The sequence below is a fragment of the Onychomys torridus genome, chromosome 5 (assembly GCF_903995425.1).
Source record: "Onychomys torridus chromosome 5, mOncTor1.1, whole genome shotgun sequence".
NCBI classification, from domain to species: domain Eukaryota; kingdom Metazoa; phylum Chordata; class Mammalia; order Rodentia; family Cricetidae; genus Onychomys; species Onychomys torridus.
In genome coordinates this window covers 13,276,532-13,295,648 of record NC_050447.1, presented here as the reverse complement: position 1 = coordinate 13,295,648, position 19,117 = coordinate 13,276,532, and the positions used below count along the sequence as shown (strand labels likewise).

At 36.7% G+C, this 19,117-nt stretch overlaps 1 protein-coding gene across 1 annotated transcript in view; it reads right to left on the bottom strand.

Moving 5' to 3' along the window:
* Phkb (phosphorylase kinase regulatory subunit beta) overlaps positions 1 to 19,117 on the bottom strand; it is a 209,129-nt gene that overhangs the window by 137,827 nt on the left and 52,185 nt on the right. Inside the window, exons 5-6 of the mRNA XM_036187637.1 lie at positions 17,456 to 17,563; positions 11,559 to 11,639 (exon numbers count right to left, since the gene is read on the bottom strand). Coding sequence (XP_036043530.1) covers positions 11,559 to 11,639; positions 17,456 to 17,563 — 189 coding nt within the window. The remainder of the gene's footprint in view (positions 1 to 11,558; positions 11,640 to 17,455; positions 17,564 to 19,117) is intronic.

Here is a 19,117-nt window from a genome sequence, read left to right as displayed (position 1 = left end):
TGAATATACTAGTGAAACTGTCACTTTATTTTTTTTAATTTAAAATGCAGATCCAGGTCACCATTGAGACTTTGCCTCAATGGAATCAAACTACAAAACAACAACAACAACAAAACAAACAAACAAAAAAACTGAAAAGCCATAAGCAAGACCAGGAATGAAAAGTCATAGATGCAACAGATTATTAGGTTCAAGAATCAAGAGGGGGAGCCATAAGAGAACTCATAAGTGAAAATGATAAGGAATATTCTGGGGAAGTGTATACTAAATAATTGAGACTTAAGAGGGGAAGAGAACAATCTTTGTAAAATGTGAACCCCCCCAAATCTAACAAAAAGAGCACAATGGGCCAGCTCAGTAAATAGGAGTTTGGATGAGGAAAATGGACCTTTACTTACATTTGGAAGTTTGTATCCTGCACATAAGCTATAAGCTGTGACTTAATGCTTCGTACAGGTCAGAAAACAAAGAGATATGGTTGATAAATTTATAGTTTTTTAAAGATTTCTTTTTATTTTATATGTTTAAGTATTTGCCGGCATGTACGGCACCATGTGCATGAAACGCCTGTGAAGGCCAAAAGAGAAGGCCAGATCCCACGGCACTGGGTTACAGACAATTGTGAGCTGCCACAGGTGCTGGGAAGAGAACCTGGGTCCTCCGTAAGAGCAACAAGTGCTTTTAACCCCTGAGCCATCTCTCCAGCTACAAACTTACAGTTACTTATTTTCATATGTACAAAACTAAGCAAGATAATATCCCTGAAATTGAATAAAACTTTTCAAGACCCTAAGATGTCAGACAACACAGATGTTTTAAATTCCTGAAGAAATGTAAAAAAAAAAAAATATTTGAAAAAAAAACTACATAATTTCACAGTAAAATGACACCATATCTCATTGGATATTGATGATTTAAGAACACTATTACACTCTTAAATTCCTAGAGTTTCTCACACATAAGGGGTTATCATATAATTTTCCATTTGGGACTAGAACAGACAAAAAGTGATAATACTGACTCTTGTTAGGGAACCTACTGTTTGCTGATTAGCCTATTTCAAAAGCTCAAAGAATGATACTAAAATGTTCTCTCTATGTACATAAGCTATAGAAACCTTGTAATTAAGATGACTAATATATGATGTTCTTTCACAAAGAAGACTAAGGCATAATTTATTAAGCCATAGTTGTGTTTAATGTTCCTAAACTGATTATGCAAACAATATTTTTGCATAAATAGGTGTTAAGATAAACACCTTATTTCCTTCTGGGGCTTTGAGATTAGAATATAACTAAGCAAAGGATGTGTGTATGGTTGGCCTCACATAAGACTTGTGCAACAGGTCTTTAAAAAGTCAGCTTGGTAGATAGACAGCTTTCACATGTGTTTTCACGGTAGATGCTAGAGGAAGCACCATGTCCCGTATGATTACAGAAGACTCCTACAAGCTTGCGTGCCCGTTTCCACACACACCCATTCCTCTTCCTTGTCTCCCTTCTATTCCTGCACTGTAATTCACAGCCATGACTGAATATGTTAAGTCCTGTGAGTGCTCACAAACATTTCAAACTAGAGATTGTCTTTGAGACTTCCCACACAGTACTACTAATTTATTTTCCTGGCACATGGAAATAAAATTTCAAATAATGACTTATAGACCTGAATCAAAGATGCGATAATTCCTTTTAAGTAAATTTAAGAAGAATATAATAAATGAATGATCCATTCTAGTTAACAAACCATTCATTTGGTATAAATGGTTTGTGGCATAAATTCCAAATTACTAATTAAAGCCAAATGTTAACTCACAGTCACACAATAAAAATTAATTTGTTGTAGAATATTATTTATTCAGTGTGTGTTACTTTTGTTTATGTTGCATTTGTTTAACTCTGTGAAGCTGTGTTACTGTGCCTGTCTAAAACACCTGATGATCTAATAAACAACTGAACAGCCAATGGCAAGGCAGGAGAAAGGATAGATGGGCCTGGCAGGCAGAGAGAATAAATAGAAGGAGAAATCTGGGAGGAGAGAGAAGCAGCCAGAGAAGGAGGAGGACTCCAGGTAACAGCCACCCAGATACCCAGCAAGCCATGGAGTAAGAGTAAGATTTACAGAAGTAAGAGAACAGGAAAAGCCCAGAGGCAAAAGGTAGATGGGATAAGTCAAGAAAAGCTGGCTAGCAACAAGCCAAGCTAAGGAGATTTATTTGGGAGATGGGTGGCAGGTCCCCAAAAAGAGCAAAGACAAACAACAACACTAGTTATCGAAAATAGTTCTTGGAATTCTTTCTCAAGATAATCACAAGACTGTGTATTTATTTCATTCCTTCTTTAATCCTTTGTGGCCCACAGGGTTTCATGCCCAAAGGACATTCTTCCTTCCTACTTCATGGAGAAAATAAGATCAGGCAAGGCTCATTCTTTGCATTTACCATGCTACAGTCTGAACGATTAACCCTACAAACTGAAAATGAGCCTTCTATCTATGCACTGCTGTATCGCACCTACTCTGGCTACTCAAGACCTTTTCTCTTCATTCAGTTCCAAATGATCAAATTTTTACATCTATAATAGAATTCTCCCATCAGAAGATTCTGCATTGGTTGCTCTTCATTTCTTTCATGTGTGTCAGCAGGGCATGTTGAGGATCAGACTTAGGGCCTCAAGGAAGCTCACCAAGCACTGGCTGCCACTGAGCTGTACCCCAACCCTCTACTGTCACATTTCTGTGGTCCTTTTAAGGATACTCCTGGAAGAGTTCATTTCTCTGTGTTGCCTCTCCTTCTTCCTCCTCCCCACAAAGACATTGGTCCCACTGAAATCCTTCCCACCAATCTCAAGGATAACTTGAGTGATATATAATCTTGATTTATGTCTATTATGCTCAAATAATTATAAGTAGTGCACCCCTTCACTCTAAAACTTCACCTGTGGAGATGAGTCACCCACTATGGTCACCCACTAAGGACAATGGTGCTAAAACAAGGGTAAAATTCCATATTTGATATTACTGCAGAGGTGACTATTACCCCCTTTTGAATTACTTTGTTCTATCAGCTTAAAATTTGTTCTCCTTCACTAACTTTTCCTTTTAACACCCTTTGCTAGATACTCATTATTTACCTTACCAATGTGATGAGGATTCAACCCTTTTCTTCATGCTTCAGATACATATAGTTCTATGATTTACATATCCTGTGTAATTAACACTAGAATTCCTATTGCCAGTCAAGCCATCTCTCCTAGACTTCTGAAGAGGCTATGAGGCCCCTTTCTTTCAAAGTTTTACTGATATCCTCAGTCTGACATTTGCAAAGATGAGCTCCCAACTGCTACATGTAACCCTTTTCCTAAACTCTCAGTATGTCGGTTAACAATGCTGAGCAGCTATGCAGGCTCACCTGTAGTGGATGGTTACCTCTGTCTATCTTCCACTGCCCACCCATTCATAAATGTCCTTACTCTGCTGAAACATGAACCTGAGTTACAAGTCTTCCTCTCGGTGACTAAAAACGCCAATCCCTCTTACTCCATATCTGCCTCTTCAAATCGAGCCTTCACATACTGATGCGGTCCTTAGAACTTGTTTCTATCTCAAACTCCTGGCAACTCATCACCCTAGCAATAAAATTTCAGATCCTTATCATGGCCTCTGACCTCTCAGAAGTGATCTACCATGCTCTGACCATCGACCACATTCCAGATATGAATGCGCAGCAAGAACACACATATAGGAAGCTATACTTTCTATCCCTCCGCCTGGAGCCTTCTCCAGAAGTTTGTGCAACTTGTTTATTTCATCCAAGTTTTTGATCAAATACTTCTTCAACCACAGGCTCATTCTAATACACTACTTACAATAGTTATTTTGTTTGATCTCTTTACCCAAGTCTGTATTCTCAGTGTATATTATGACAATTTCTTCACAATATTTTTATTAAATAATTGCATGACACATATATGGACATAAGAGTAAATATAGGTATTCATATATAAATAAATCTGAACATATTGGATCTCATTGGGAGGCCTCAGGGATTGAACAATAAATTCTCACATGACATACATATATCTATATAAGTGAAATAAGGATATAATATAGAGAATAAAATCTTTAGCCAGACCATTCAGTTCCAATTCTAGTAGCACTACTCCATGTGCAACCCTGAAGCTACCCAGTGACTCGCTATTTTACTATTGATCATTTGTAACATAAAAATAACTCCTTGTCTGACTGACTGGTACAAATACTGAATGAGTCTAGAGTATGAGAAGCAATTTGAACAGTGACAGCTTCAAGAGGAAAGGACTCAGACATGTGTAGGCCTATCTTCTGATGCCAGAAGGGCTTAGAAACATGGATTTTAGCTTCTGAAAGATCAGATTAGATGACTTAGGTTATATACATAGCAAAACTATCCATGGTAAAAACAAATTAGAGTAACTCAGAGATTATTATACCTAGCAAACTGTCCAAGATAAAAACTGACTAAAGCAACTCTTAAATATAAACCAAGTCTACAAAAGATATTGGACACTAAAGAAAACAACACATACACACACACACACACACACACACACACACACACACACACTCATGAAACTGCAGGGGAAAAATAAACAATACCAAGACAACTAATCAAAAGCAATCTAGGAAAATATGATAAAATGAACAAAAGGACAAGAACAAACACATCTGTTAGTAACAACCTTGAATATTACTTGTCCAAATCCACAGTAAAAACATACAGAATAGAAGACTAGATTAGAAAAACGTGATGCATACTTTTGTTACCTCTCAGTAAAAATAAAAAAAAAATCAAAGATAGAACTACATTAGGGTAGAAAGGTATAAAAAAAGTATTTCAAACACATGGAAATAGAAAACAAGCTGGCTTAGCTTGTATTTTAAGAATGTAATTATTTGGTGTATATAGATATGTGCTGCCCACAGCATATATGTGGAAGACATAAAACCACCTGTGGAAGTCAGTTCTCTCCTTCCACCATGTGAGTCCAGGGATCAAACACAGGCCATCAGTCATAGCAGGAGGCTATACACTGAGCCATTTCACTGACTCCTGAGTTACTATTCTGATATCTGAAAAAACAGACTTAAAACCAAAACTAGGCATAAGAGATAAAGGCCATTTCATAACTAAAGCAACAATCAATCAAGAGCATATTATAATTCTAAATATATATTCAGCAAGCATAGGTGAACTCAATTCTATAAAGCAAACACTAAAAGATCTAAAGTCATAGATAATCGACCATACAGTTAAGTTAGGCGACTTCAATACCCACACTCACCAATAGAAAGATCATCCAGACCAAAAAAAAAAAAAAAATCAAGAGAAAAAATGGATTTAAATGACACTATTAATCAAAAGGACCCAAGAGACACGTAGAGAATATTTCACTGAATGCTAGCAAATACATATTTTTAGTCAGCAAAACATGGAGCTTTCTGCAAAACAGGTTATTATTAACAGGTTATATTAACACACAAATTAAGCCTCAACAAATATAGGAGAGCTGAAATTACATCTTGTATTCTATCTGAATACAATGGAATAAAGCTAGGCATCAACAAGACAAAATGCAGAAAGTATAAAAACTCATGGAGATTGAACCATACACTATGAATGTTAAAAATGAATAAAAAAAAATCAAGGAAATAGGGAATACTGCTACAAATGAATGAGAATGATAACAAAACATGCAAATCTAAGGGATACAACGAAGGCAGGCATATGAGGAAGATACATAGCACTAAATGTAACATCAAAAGTCAGAAGTACTAAAACAAATAATGGACCAATCTACTTTAAGGTTTTGGGAAAATGAGAACCAAGCCAATCCTAAAAGCAGTAAATGAGGAAATAATTAAGAGCAGGGCAGAAATTAATGAAATAGGAACAAACAAAAATAAAATAATCAATGAAATGAAGAGTTGGTTACTTGGATTAATAAACTCATAGCCAAATTAATGAATGGAAAAGAAGACTCAAATCAATAAAATAAAATAAAAGATAAAAATGGGGATATTACTAGAGATACCATTGAAATTTTAAAAATGACATAACTTAAAAACTTGTATTTCACTAAACTGAAAAACAAAAATAAATGGATGAATGTCTTGATATCTATAACAATCAAAATTAGACAAAGATAAAGCAATTTAAAATCTATAACCAATAGTGAAACTGAATTAAAAGAGTCCCCCACCCCAAGGAAAGAAAAAACCCCAAACAAGACTAGATAGGTTTACTATAGAACTCTACCAGACTGTAAAAGGAGAACTAACACAAACACTATTTAAATTATTCCACAAAACAGAAAAGGTAAGAATAACTCCAAACTCTTTTTTACAAAGCCAATATCAAAACAAAAGACAAACAGAAGAGAAAATGACAGACATATTTCCATGATGAACACTGACGTAAAAATTCTCAATAAAGTATTTAGAAAAAAACCTCAAAAACATATCAAAATGATCATTCATCATAACCAAGTTGGCATCATTTCCCAACACAGGTTTGGTTAAATAAGCCAATAAATAAATGTAAGTCACCATATAAATGGATTCAAAGACAGAAACCACCTCAATACACAGAGAAAATGCCATTTACAAAATTCAATACTGTTTCATGATTTAAAAAACCATGAAAGGCTAGGGGTGGAGAGAGGACACTTCAACGTAATAAACCACATACTACAAACCTATAGCTAACATCACAATAAATGGAGAAAAAAATCAAGCATTTCTACTAAGATGAGAAAGAACATAAGGATGTCCCCTCTATATACATGTAGTGGTTGAAGACTTAGCTAGAGCAGTAAGACAATAGTAGAGCGAAAGGATGTACATATAAGAAAAGAAGAAATCAGAATTTCCTTATTTGCATAATATGATCCTATATAAGAGACATTAAAAGTGCTACTAAAAAATTCTTAGTGGTAATTTATAAATTTACACACAAAAAAATCAGTAGCTTGATCAATGAAAAACATACTGAAAAAGAAATCAAACATTTCCATTCACAATAGTCTAAAAATAAGTAAACAAACAAGCCATCAAACCTTAGAACAAACCTAACCAAGGATCTGAACAATCTTTACAATGAAAACCTTAAAACACTGATGAAAGAAATTGAAGAAGAAACTGAGAAATGGAAAGAAACCTTTAATCATTAATTAGAAGAGGCAATATTATAAAAATTATAATCACACCAAAAGCAACCTGTAGCCAGAGGTTTCTCTCCTGCCTGCCTGTTCCTAAATTCCCAGCAGCCACTTCCCAAATAATTGAGTGAGAGGCTTAATATTATTTATAAATGCTCAGTTGGTAGCTCAGACTTATCACTAACTATATTTTACACTTAACCCACAATTCTTACCTATGTTTAACTACGTGGCTTGGTACCTGTTCTCAGTGTAGCATTCTCATCTTACTTCCTCTGCTTCTGGCTGACAACTCCTGACTCTGCCCTTCCTTTTCCCAGAATTCTCCTAGTCTAGTCACCCTGCCTGTACTTCCTGCCTGGCTACTGGCCAATCAGCATTTTATTAAACCAATTCAAGTGACAAATCTTTACAGTGTACAAGAGCATTATCCCACAGTAGAAACCTGTATATTCAATGCAATCCCAATCAAGTTCCATGACTTTGTCAAACAATAGGAAAATCATTTGTTGATAGAGACTCTAGATAGCCAAAGCAATCTTGAACAACGACAACGACAACAACAATCCTTCTGGGGGTGTTAGCATGCCTTACTTACAGAACCACAGTAACAAAGATAAAATGACACTGTCACAAAACAGACACACAGACCACTGCAACAGAACAGAGATCTAAATAAAAAGTCTAAATAATTATAGAGATCTGAGTTTTACCAAAAACACACACTGGAGAAAATGCAGCCTCTTCAACAAATGACAATGGGGAAACCATATACATGCATGGAGAAGAATGAAATTGGATTCTCATCACTCATCATGCACAAAACTCAACTTTGAATGGATTGAGTAACTCAATGTAAGACCTGGTAACCTGAAACTGCTGGAGGAAACAATACAGAAAACACATCAACATATGCATATGGGTAAGAACTTTTTGGACAGGAGTCTGGTACCAAAGGGAATAAGAATAACAACTGACAGATTGGATATCATGAAACTATAAAGACTATAGCAAAGGAAACCACTAATTGAGTAAAGAGGTAGTAGCCTACAAAATGGGAGAAAATCTTTGTCTATTCCACTTCTGACAGAGGATTAGCATTCAGAAAAATATCAAGAAAACAACTCAATTAAAAAGTAGACTACGGAATTAAACAGTTATTTCTTAAAAGAAAAAATATGAATAGCTAGGAAACATTTTAAAAGGGGCTCACCATGCTTAGCCATCAGGGATGTGTAGATTAAAGCCATGTAGTATTCTATCTCACCTCAGTCTAAATGAGTATCATCAAGAATACAACTCAGAACAAGTATTCATGTAGCAGTGAGGAAGGGTCACCCTTGTAGACTGTTAGTGAAGGTGTAAGCTAGTGAGTCCATTTTGGAAATAAATCCCAAGATTTCTTTTTTAAAAAAAAAGATGTAAAACTACTATCTATACCACTCCTAGCTATGCAGGAAAACAAATCCGTATTCTACTATGATACTTGCATAGCCACGTTCAATACTGCCCTATTCACAATGGCTAAGACATGGAATCAGCCTAGGTATCAATTAATTGATTAATGAAAATGTGGTACATATGCACAATGAAATTCTATATGGCTATAAAGAAAAATGAACTTATGCAATTTCAGGTAAATGAAAGAAAGTTGAAGAAATAAAAATGTGTATCCAGAAAGCCAGGTGCTGCATGTGCTCTCTTATATGCAGATGCTGGGCTCCTTAATTCTATGTGTCTGACATGGGCTGCCTGGGAAACAAGAGGGTTAGGAAGAGGTCTGTGGGGTCAGCAAAACATAGGTAACATCAAAGGAGAGGCGGGTAATATTGGGGGTGGAAAGGGTTAAACAGGGAATGGGATTAGGAGGACAGGGAAATAAAGGTATGGAAGGGGAGGGTTAACCAAAATGAAGGATTTGAAAACAACCATATGGAAACCTAATATTTCCTACACCAATTTAAAAAATATGACAATACTTCATAGGGAGATACCTTGCATTATTAGATAATCTACTCCTAGAAGCAATGAGACACTAAACAAAACCACCAGAAGGTGGTGTGGGACACTGTAGGTCAGAGAGGCCTCAGAGGTTCCCACTACAATACAGTCTCTTGCTTTTCTTGGTTGCCTGCCAGAACTATATGATAAGACCCTATTTTTGAAGACACCATATAACTTAGTTGCAAGACACAGAGACATCAAACTGGAACTGAGCTGGAAAACTCCTCACTGACGGCTAGCTATCAAAGTGTTAGAAGGTACTATGCAGCTTCCAGGGTAGAAAAGACATCAAGGGTCAAACCCAGCCATGAACTCTATGACCTACAGCATCAACCTGCCAGGCATAATATATCTACATGCATAATAGTACCATAACTGTTATGGGGGAAAACAATTTTTTTTATTAGATTTCAGACCTACTCCATAGAAGGGAAATCATTCCTAATACTATAAACCTCATCAAAAATATATTTCTCAGACGGTCATAGGTAGGCCTTTTGAAACCCTATTAGTTCTTGTCTTTAGATAAATAGAAATAACATCAATCTTCTCTTTACAGTGAACTGTAGTTAATTCAAAAACTCATGGCTGTTAAAGATACTGAGAATAAGGGACAAATAAGGGCTCATTCATAATCAAGCCATCCATACTCCCCTGTCTAAGGCTTGGGAACACTGTGGAAAAGGCAAGGGAAAGAATTTAAGAGCTAAAAGATAGGGGGCTGGGTAGAGAAATCCCATCCCCTTGGCATAGCACAACCAATGTTTCTTGTGGCAGACCTACACAAGATCGGCTATGTCAATAGTCAGTCATGGTTGGGAGGAGCTTATGGGACCCTGTCCCTTCACATTAAACCACTGGCTCCTAAAAGAAGCCATCATCTTCAGATGTGCAGCCATGAGACATCCACAAAGCTCCAACTGACAATCCCAACCCTATGGCCACACAGATGGCACTGGTCAAAGTCAAAACCACACAGACAGAAAGATGTCAATGTGGGAAGAATTTACTAGGAAAGAGGTAGGAGCAGGAAAGGAAGAAAATGAGAGGATGAGCTGAGTGTGCACCTCTGAGTGTGTCAACAGGAGTGTCAGTGTGTTTTACGCACAGATGGATGTCTTTCAGAGTAAGCCTTCACAGCTCTGAAGTATAAATCCTTCACAGTTTTCCTAATGAGAATAAGGACAACATTTTTGTTTTGAGGAAAAAAATGAAGCACTAAGGTCCTAGAAGTAAAATAACAAGATAGATGAAAGGTTTATCTGTTGTTTGACTTTTAAAAAGATGAGTTGTAAAAAGGAATGTGTGAAAAAAAACTGAGAAATTTTCTAACAGTGATTTCATTTTCATTGTTACCAAAACTTTCTGAAAGTTACATTCTACTGAGTATTCACTAAAGTTCTGCCACTTGCTTTATACTATGCTTGCCGTTAAATTGCTTGTATCATTTGTAGAAAAACAGATGAACTGGAGATCCTGTATATCAAACCAAATACACCAGAGTCAGAAAGATGAACATCACAAAATTTCTCTCATATGTTATGATGGTCAGTTTTATGTCAGCTTGACACACAAACTAGTTATCTGAAAAGAGGACTCTTAATAGAGAAAATGCCTCTGTAAGATCCAGCTGTAAGGCATTTTCTTAATTAGTTATTAATGGGGGAGGGCCCAGCCCATCATGAGTAGGGTCATCCCTGGGCTGTTTATGCTGGGTTCTATAAGAAAGCAGGCTGAGTACGCCATATGGAGCAAGTCAGTAAGCAGTACCCCTTCATGGCCTCTGATTTAGACCCTGCCTCTAGGTTCCTGCCCATCCTGACATCCTTTGATGAACAGTGCTATGAAGTATAAGCCAAATAAGCCCTTTCCTCCCCATCTTGCTTTTTGGTCATAGCGTTTTGTTACAACAATAGTAATCCTAACTAAGACATATAGGGAAGCTAGTTTTATGTATGTGTGTGTATGCACACATGCACATGTGCACGTATGTATTTGTGACACATGAAAGGAACAGATGGACTACGAAGAGCAAGGAAGTCTAAAGGAAGAGAGAGAGGAAATAGAGACTAAGAGGAAGAAAGATAAGAAGCAAGGATAAGGGTTGAGGTAATATGAGGGAAGTACAATAATACTATACGTATGTATATGTTATAATGAAACCCATTATTCATATACTAAAAAATTAGCAGAAAAGTAATTTCAGTAAAAAGATAATTTTATATTTCATCTAAAATCTAATATCTAACTATATAAATTTTTAAATGCACTTTAAATCAAACAAAACGTAAATTTTTAAGAAGGAAAAATCAGATATCCTCTACATGAAGTTCAATAACAGATACTTTGGGGAAATCATACCTCATCCGTGTTATAAATTATCTGGAGACCTGAAGAAATCATTTCCACCAGGTAAAGGAGAAAGAGAGACACTGCATTTATCTGAAAACAAACAACAACAGTTAGCAGTTAAAGGAAAGAATGAAAACATGATATGAAATTAAATATATATGCTATCATATACTGCCAGATAAAAATAATGTTTCCTATCACTAAATTAAAGCTATGAACCCAATATAGAATAAGAAAACCAGCATTATAAATGGCGTGCTAAAATCCCAAATTCACGGTGCTGGTTAACAAACATATGGCTGGTCTGAGAAGGCTGTAAGGACAATTCTTAGCATGGTTTCTGTAACATTTGTTTCCTTCAACTTTCAAATTCTGAGTCTAAAGTTCATCTTTTTGGAATAGTTGTGCCCCAGAGGAACAAATATAATACTATCCATTTGAAATATATGCAAATGAAAAGGTATTTGCAAAACAAGACATCACACCTCCACCAAAACATTATAAACAATTAGCAGTGCATCTTGAAAACATTCTCATTAGGAAACAATTTATGGCAACAAAGGAATGTGCTACCTTTAATCATTGATATGCTATATAATTTACAACTACTCATGAAAAATGTTAAGAACACATGAAACTATTAGTGTATTAAATGCATGCTTTATTTGATCTAAACAAAAAAACAATGCTTCCTAATTTAACCATAAAGCATTCATAGTAGAATATATGAAGCAAGAAAGTACAGTCTCCAATATGGACACATTTTGAGTGACAAATTTCAATGTCAACTTGACTAGACACAAGGACACCTGGGTAGCTAGGAAAACACTGCCTCCAGATAGGGAACAAAAAGACAGAGGAGGGCAAATTCTTGCTTTCTTTGCCAGAACTAGGATACTCTTCTGACTTCAATGTTAAACTTTAGATTCTCTACTTTGGGGGTTCTAGAGCTCACACTTCATATGTCCTTTCCCAGCTTTTTGGTCCTTTGGCCTCTAACTGAGAACCACACTTTCAGACATGGAATGAGCTTCACCACTTGAATCTTTGGTATTCCTTGTAGATAGGCTGTTGTAGGACTTAGCATAAATAATTACGTGAACAGCAAGGTATGATGATGCATGCTTGTAATTCCACCATTTGGATGGCTAAGTTCAGCTACACAGTGAATAATACAGTGTGAATAATAGTGAGATATTATTTCTTAAAAGAAATTAATAAAAATTGATAATGCGCCATTTCCCCAAATATTACCTACAGACACACAAGTCTGATCATACCTGATCTCAAGTACATATGCAAGTCTATCCTTCTTTCCTCCATCCCTCTTGGCTCCTTGACTCTGGAGCGCATTTGGTAATATATCTTGAATCAAACCAAAGTTTCTCCAACATCCTATCTTATATTATTGCATTTAAATTTGGAATATGAAGAATAGGCAGTCTGTAGAGGCATAAAGTGAACTACTGGTTGCTTAGGGCACTTCAGGGAAAATGGAGAGTAGCAGATTATGCTTCGAGTTTGAGAGTGAAGAAATGTTCTAAATTTGAGTGTGGTAGTTTTTGTATAACTTAGAATATACTAAAAACAGAGAACAGTACACCTCAAATAGGTAAACTATATGGCATACAAATTATATCTCAATAAAATTGTTATTAAATAAATAAAATTAAAGCAAAAATATGTCAGGATACTGTAAATGAGTTAAAAAGTACAAGAAAGCGAGGTGTTGCTTGTGTTTATATGTAAAAGATTATCATTCCCTAACTGTGGTGCTGGTTTGCTTTCCCCTAACTTTTCTCTAATTTTCACTGAGTTACAACAGGAAGCTGGGACAGAAAATTACTGGAGCCTTCCCAAGCCTTGGACAAAGTAGCTTTGTGCCACTAAGACACTGCTGCTGGCTCTCACAGAACCCAGGCCTACTTTGGAGGTCTCCACAGCTTCTGGCACCCCAGAAGCCAAGCTTGTCAAAGTACCATCCAGGAAGATAAGAGTAGCAGCTAGGTTTGGGCCTTGTAAATCAGCATAAGTTTGGGAACATCCTTCCTTAGCACATGCCAGAGAAGAGTTTTCCCTGCTACTCATCTAGAAATCCCCTAGCACTGAGAACAGCCTGTCAGGAGTGACTTCAAAGAAATTCCATTCCTGTGGACACAGTTACAGGAGCACTTAGAAGCAGCAGAGAATCTTATGCTTGCACTTTTAGGATACATATGTTAGGAAATGCCAATAACTAGGACACTATGGCAGGATTTGGCTTAATGCCCACAATGTAAGAATACCAAGTTTAAATTCTGGATTACAAAATAAAGCAGATGAAGCTGAGTCCCAGCTACCTGAGAGGCTGAGGCAGGGAGCATTTTTGATCCCAGGAGTTTACCACCAGTCAGTGCACTAAAAAAGACCTCATCTCTTAAAATATAAACAACAACAACAACAAAAAACAACAAAAGCAAAAACAAAAAAGAAAGAAAAGAAATACATTGAAGCAGATTAAAAACAGACAGACCAATGGACCTTAACTGATACCAAACATTTTTACAACCAACTGATTTTTGACAAAGGTAATGGTAATATACAAAAAAGAAAGTTTCTGTAATAACCAGCACTGAGAAAAATAGAAGCTCACGTGCTGGAGGAAGAAATCTGACCCCTCACTCTTCATGGACACAGTTAATTCCCAACAGAACAATGAGTTAATGTAAAACACAGGACTATAAAATCACTGAAAGGAAACACAGGCAGGGGCAATGTTCCACATTGGTCTAGGTGAAGGCTTTTGTGTGTATGTGTGTGTGTGTTGGGGGGGGGGGGGGGGGGGGGCTAGGTATTGACTCCAAAGCACAAACAGCAAACCAACAGTAAAAAGAAACTACAGAATGAGAGAATCTGAACTATTCACCACATAAGGGATTACTTTCTAGGATATATAAGGAATTCAAGGCAACAATAACAAAATAATACAATTTAACAATAGCAAATAGACAATACTCAAAAAGGACATAAAAGTGAGCAATAAATACAAGAAATAATAGGAAAGGTAAATCAAAATGATAATTAGATACCATCTTACCCCAGTTAGAATGACTATTATCAAAAAGACAAAAGATGAGTGTGGAGAGAGGGGAACTCTCATACTGGGAGAATATAAAACACTGTAGCCTTTATAGAAAATACTATGGGGCTCCTAAAAACAACAGCAACAACAACAAAACCTAGAACTATCTTGATTCAACAATCCTAATTCTTATGTGTATATTAAAAAGACAGAAATCTACACACCAAAGTGACATCTAAACTCAGAAGCTCATTATAGCACTATTCACAACTGTCAAGACACAAAACTTGGGCTGTTGATGGACAGGCAGAGAAAAAGTGGGATATACACACAATTCAGTATTACTCAGCCATGAGAAAGTGAAATTCTGTCATTTGTACAACATGAGTGGACTAGAGGACACATGTGAAGCCAGAGACAGAATGACAACTGATGCATGTTCTCATATATGGATGCTAACTAGGCCCTCTCAGAGCAGAGCCTGGAGTAGCGGGTACCAGAGACCTCAGAAAACTGTGGAAATGGAGGTAAAGAGAGAACTGCTAGCAGGCACGCTGGTGTAATTGGACAGGAAGAATAACTTTAAATGTTCTTAACACAGCAGATTAGCTACTGTTGACAAAAATTGAGTGGTATTTGAAAATAACTATTAAGAAAGACTTAGAATGTCTGCCACACCAAGAAATTTTAAGTGTCTGAGATAACTGATATGCCAATTATCTTGATCTGATCATTGTATCTATTTATTGAAATTACATACAGTATCCCATGAATATACAGTGTTTGTCAATTAAAAATGATTTTTCATTATATATATTTCCCCAAAAAATTAAAATGCTAAATGTGAACAGCAACAACAACAACAAAAAATATCAATTCTACTCTTTTGAGAGGACTACTCTTTTTTGACATAGGCTCTTTAAGACTGTTAAAGCCTTCTTATAAATTTAGTAGTCCTTAGGATTTAAACTCTACTAAATTTTAGCTCTTTGTCCATGTGCATGTATACATACCACAGTACATGAGTGGAGGTCAGAGGTCAGATTTCCAGAGTTGGTTCTCTCCTTCCCAGGTCATTAGGTTGGGTGGCAGGTACCTTTACATACTGAGCCATCTCTCTAACCCAAAGTTTATTTGTTTAAAGGAAAGTTAATGTTACACACTTTTTATTTTGATTTTACTAATCTATAGCAAAGATTTTAGAAAATACATTTAACTTCACCATCATTCTGCTATATAGAAATGGGTACAGCAAGCTGGGTGGTGGTGGTGGTGCACACCTTTAATCCCCGCACTCAGGAGGCAGAGCCAGGAGATCTCTATGAGTTCTACAGAGTGAGATCCAGGACAGGCACCAAAGTTACACAGAGAAAGCCTGTCTCAAAAAACAAAACAACAACAACAACAACAAAAAAAAAAAAAAAAAAAAAAAAAAGAAGAAGAAGAAGAAGAAGAAAAGAAAAGAAATGGGTACAAAATTTTCTGTGTTTGGAATTCTTCCAAATTTATAAATAAGCTTTCATTTCTGAAGGTAAGTTTCCATCTTCCAAGTAGAAATAATAATACAATCCACTAAACTGATTCACTAATTTAATAAGATACTTAAAGCAGGGTGGGGAAACTATAGAAAAGAGAAACTTCAGTTGGAGAGATAGTTCAGCTGGTAATGTGCTTGCCATGTATGAGGACATAGTGATCTCCAGAAACCATGCCGAACATAATGGAACCCACTTGTAATCCCAATGCTGGGAGGCAAAAAATAGACAGATCCCTGGGGCTCACTAGCTTGCCCACCCAGCCTAATCAGTGAGCACTAAAGCAATGACAGACCCTATCTCAAGTTGGATAGTGCCCGGGTAACTACACTGGAGGTTGTCCCTGGCCTCTGTATGCACTAATGTACTATATATAGATGTATGTGCGTGCACACATGTAAGTGTATGTGCACACCCAAGAAAAACTCTTATTTTTAGTAAGGAATGTATGATTAATAAGTACCTTATTTGAAAATAACAGAACACACAGGTAACCCAAAAGAAAATCTGTTAAGGATAAATAGTATATATAATATTTATATCTTACAAACAAGCCACAAGATATCCATCTTAAAATACAGAGATATGGGGGTGGTAGTGAAAACAAAACAAAAAATTCTACGATACACTGTTAGCATAGGTATAGAATTTAACAGAACACAAAGCTGATCGGTCTCAAAATGTCTGTGATATTCCCATAGAAGCCTTACTGGGGGGTTGATATACTAAAAATGATCTGCGGTCCAACAAAAACTTCTAAATAATTGTTACACCCCTGTGTGGGAGACCAGCCCCCACGCTTATTTACCCCAGGAACTCTTAAGGAATGAGGAATAAGAGACTTAGTTAGAAACAGAGAGGAGAGAAACAGAGAGAAAACACAGGATGGACTCGGGTGGGCTTGGCTCCTTATCCACTATTCCAAAGGTCTATATATAACAATGCCAAGGGGTGGAGCATAGGAAACCTAGTGGGCTACAACACCCCTGTCAATGCCTTTTATTTTCCAGTGTAGAAATTCTTTTAAATATATAATTAAGCTTCACTTACTGAAGGAAAGGTAGGCATGCACCTTCCACAGAGAAATAACCCATATGATCACTCCATGAACTTGGTCTGTTTTAGTATTCCCTGACAGTACTTCCTTCAGCCTTGTCAGTTACCAATGAACTTTCTTTTCCATTTCAGGGTTCATTTACTCTACTATTTTCAAGCTATGAAATTTACTTTGAAAAAGTGTAAGCAGCCTCAAACATGCCATGATATGGAATGCAAATGGTAGAGAAATAAATCATTAATTTTTCTTTTACCTGAAGATGGCCATATTCTTCATAGGTGAGCAACTCGTCTCCTGTGTGCACACTGAAGATGGAATGAAGACACGTTGTGGGCCGTGGATCTTGCTTAAACTGCTGGACCTACAATCAAATATAAAATATGAATGATGCTCATTCACGTACTCATCTAAAATTAAGAGTGCTAGTTATTTTCAAGCAATTTTTTATAAGGAAAGCTAAAGCTTACAGGTTGGGGAATGAACAAAGTAGAAATATCACTCTTTCTAAGGAACTGTGGTACACAAAGTTCATAATAACTAACTTATTAGAGTGAACATAATTGTCAAGTGATGGTAGTTCATAGCACTGAATTCGAATGGAGTAGGGAGCATGACATGTGAACATGACAGCAACCGTTTCTTGCAATGCTTTACATATTATTTGATTGAGTTTTTACATTTTATTTATAGTGTGTGAGTACATTTTGTTTGTGTGTGGGGGTGGAGTGGGTGAGTGGGTGGGGGGTGGTGGTGGTGGTGATTTGAATGTCACTGGCCCCCATAAGCTCATAGGGGGTGGCACTATTAGGAGGTGTGGCTTTGTTGGAGTAGGTGTGGTCTTCTTGGAGGAAGTGTGTCACTGTGGAGGTGGGCTTTGAGGTCTTATATATGCTTAAGCCATACCCAGTGTCTCAGACAACTCCCTGTTGCCTGAAGGTCAATATGTAAGAAGTCTCAGCTCTTCCAGCACCAGGTCTGCATGCATGCTGCCTTGCTTCCCACCATGATGATAATGAAATGAACCTCTGAACTGTAAGCCACCCAAAAGAAATGTTTTCCTTTGTAAGAGTTGTTGTGGTCATGGTGTCTCTTCACAGCAATAGAAACTCTAAGACAGTGTGCATACATGTGCCACACATGCTATTGAAAGTTAGAAGACAACTGTAGGAGTCAGTTCTCTCTTTCCATCATGTGAGACCTGAAGAAATGAACTTAGGTCATCAAGCTTGGTGGCAGGCACCTTTACCTGCTGAGCCACTTTGCCAGCTAATCTTATTTGATTTTGAGTAAAATATGTATTTCTTATATAAAATAAGGTCCCTGTGATGGGAAATCTCAGGGAAGTTTGAGTGTTCCTTGAGGACTCTATTGGGGCTGTTCCTATGATATATGTGAATGAAGAATTTATGGAAATGAAACATGGTATGCTTTACTAGGGCAGAAGAAGCTGGCTGCTGTGGCTGAAAACTCAGTTGTGATTAATAGAAGACTAGCATCATTGAGGGAAGTGTTTCCTCGGGGTCAGGAACACAGCAAACTAGGACAGTAGGAACATGAATCTTACTTCAGTTCAGCCATAATTTTGATTAGGAGTCTAGGATAATGTTATTTCTTCCAGATAATAATCATGGCAGTAAGAAATGAGTGACTTCTGCTTATGCAGTTCCAGGCTGGCTTATGTTCTTATGTAGAAACAGACTGTCTGTCTTCTCTGAGTCCCTCAGTTACTTTATAAATGGAAAAGATACATCCCCAATTGTCTCCTCATTTGTTGTTTTCCTAACAGACTATTTTTTATACTTTGACAATTTTGTACATATGTGTTCTGATCATATCCACCCCCACAGTTCACCCTCACTTTATGTCTTCTACTTTAAAAAAGCATTTATTTATTTATTTATTTATTTATTTATTT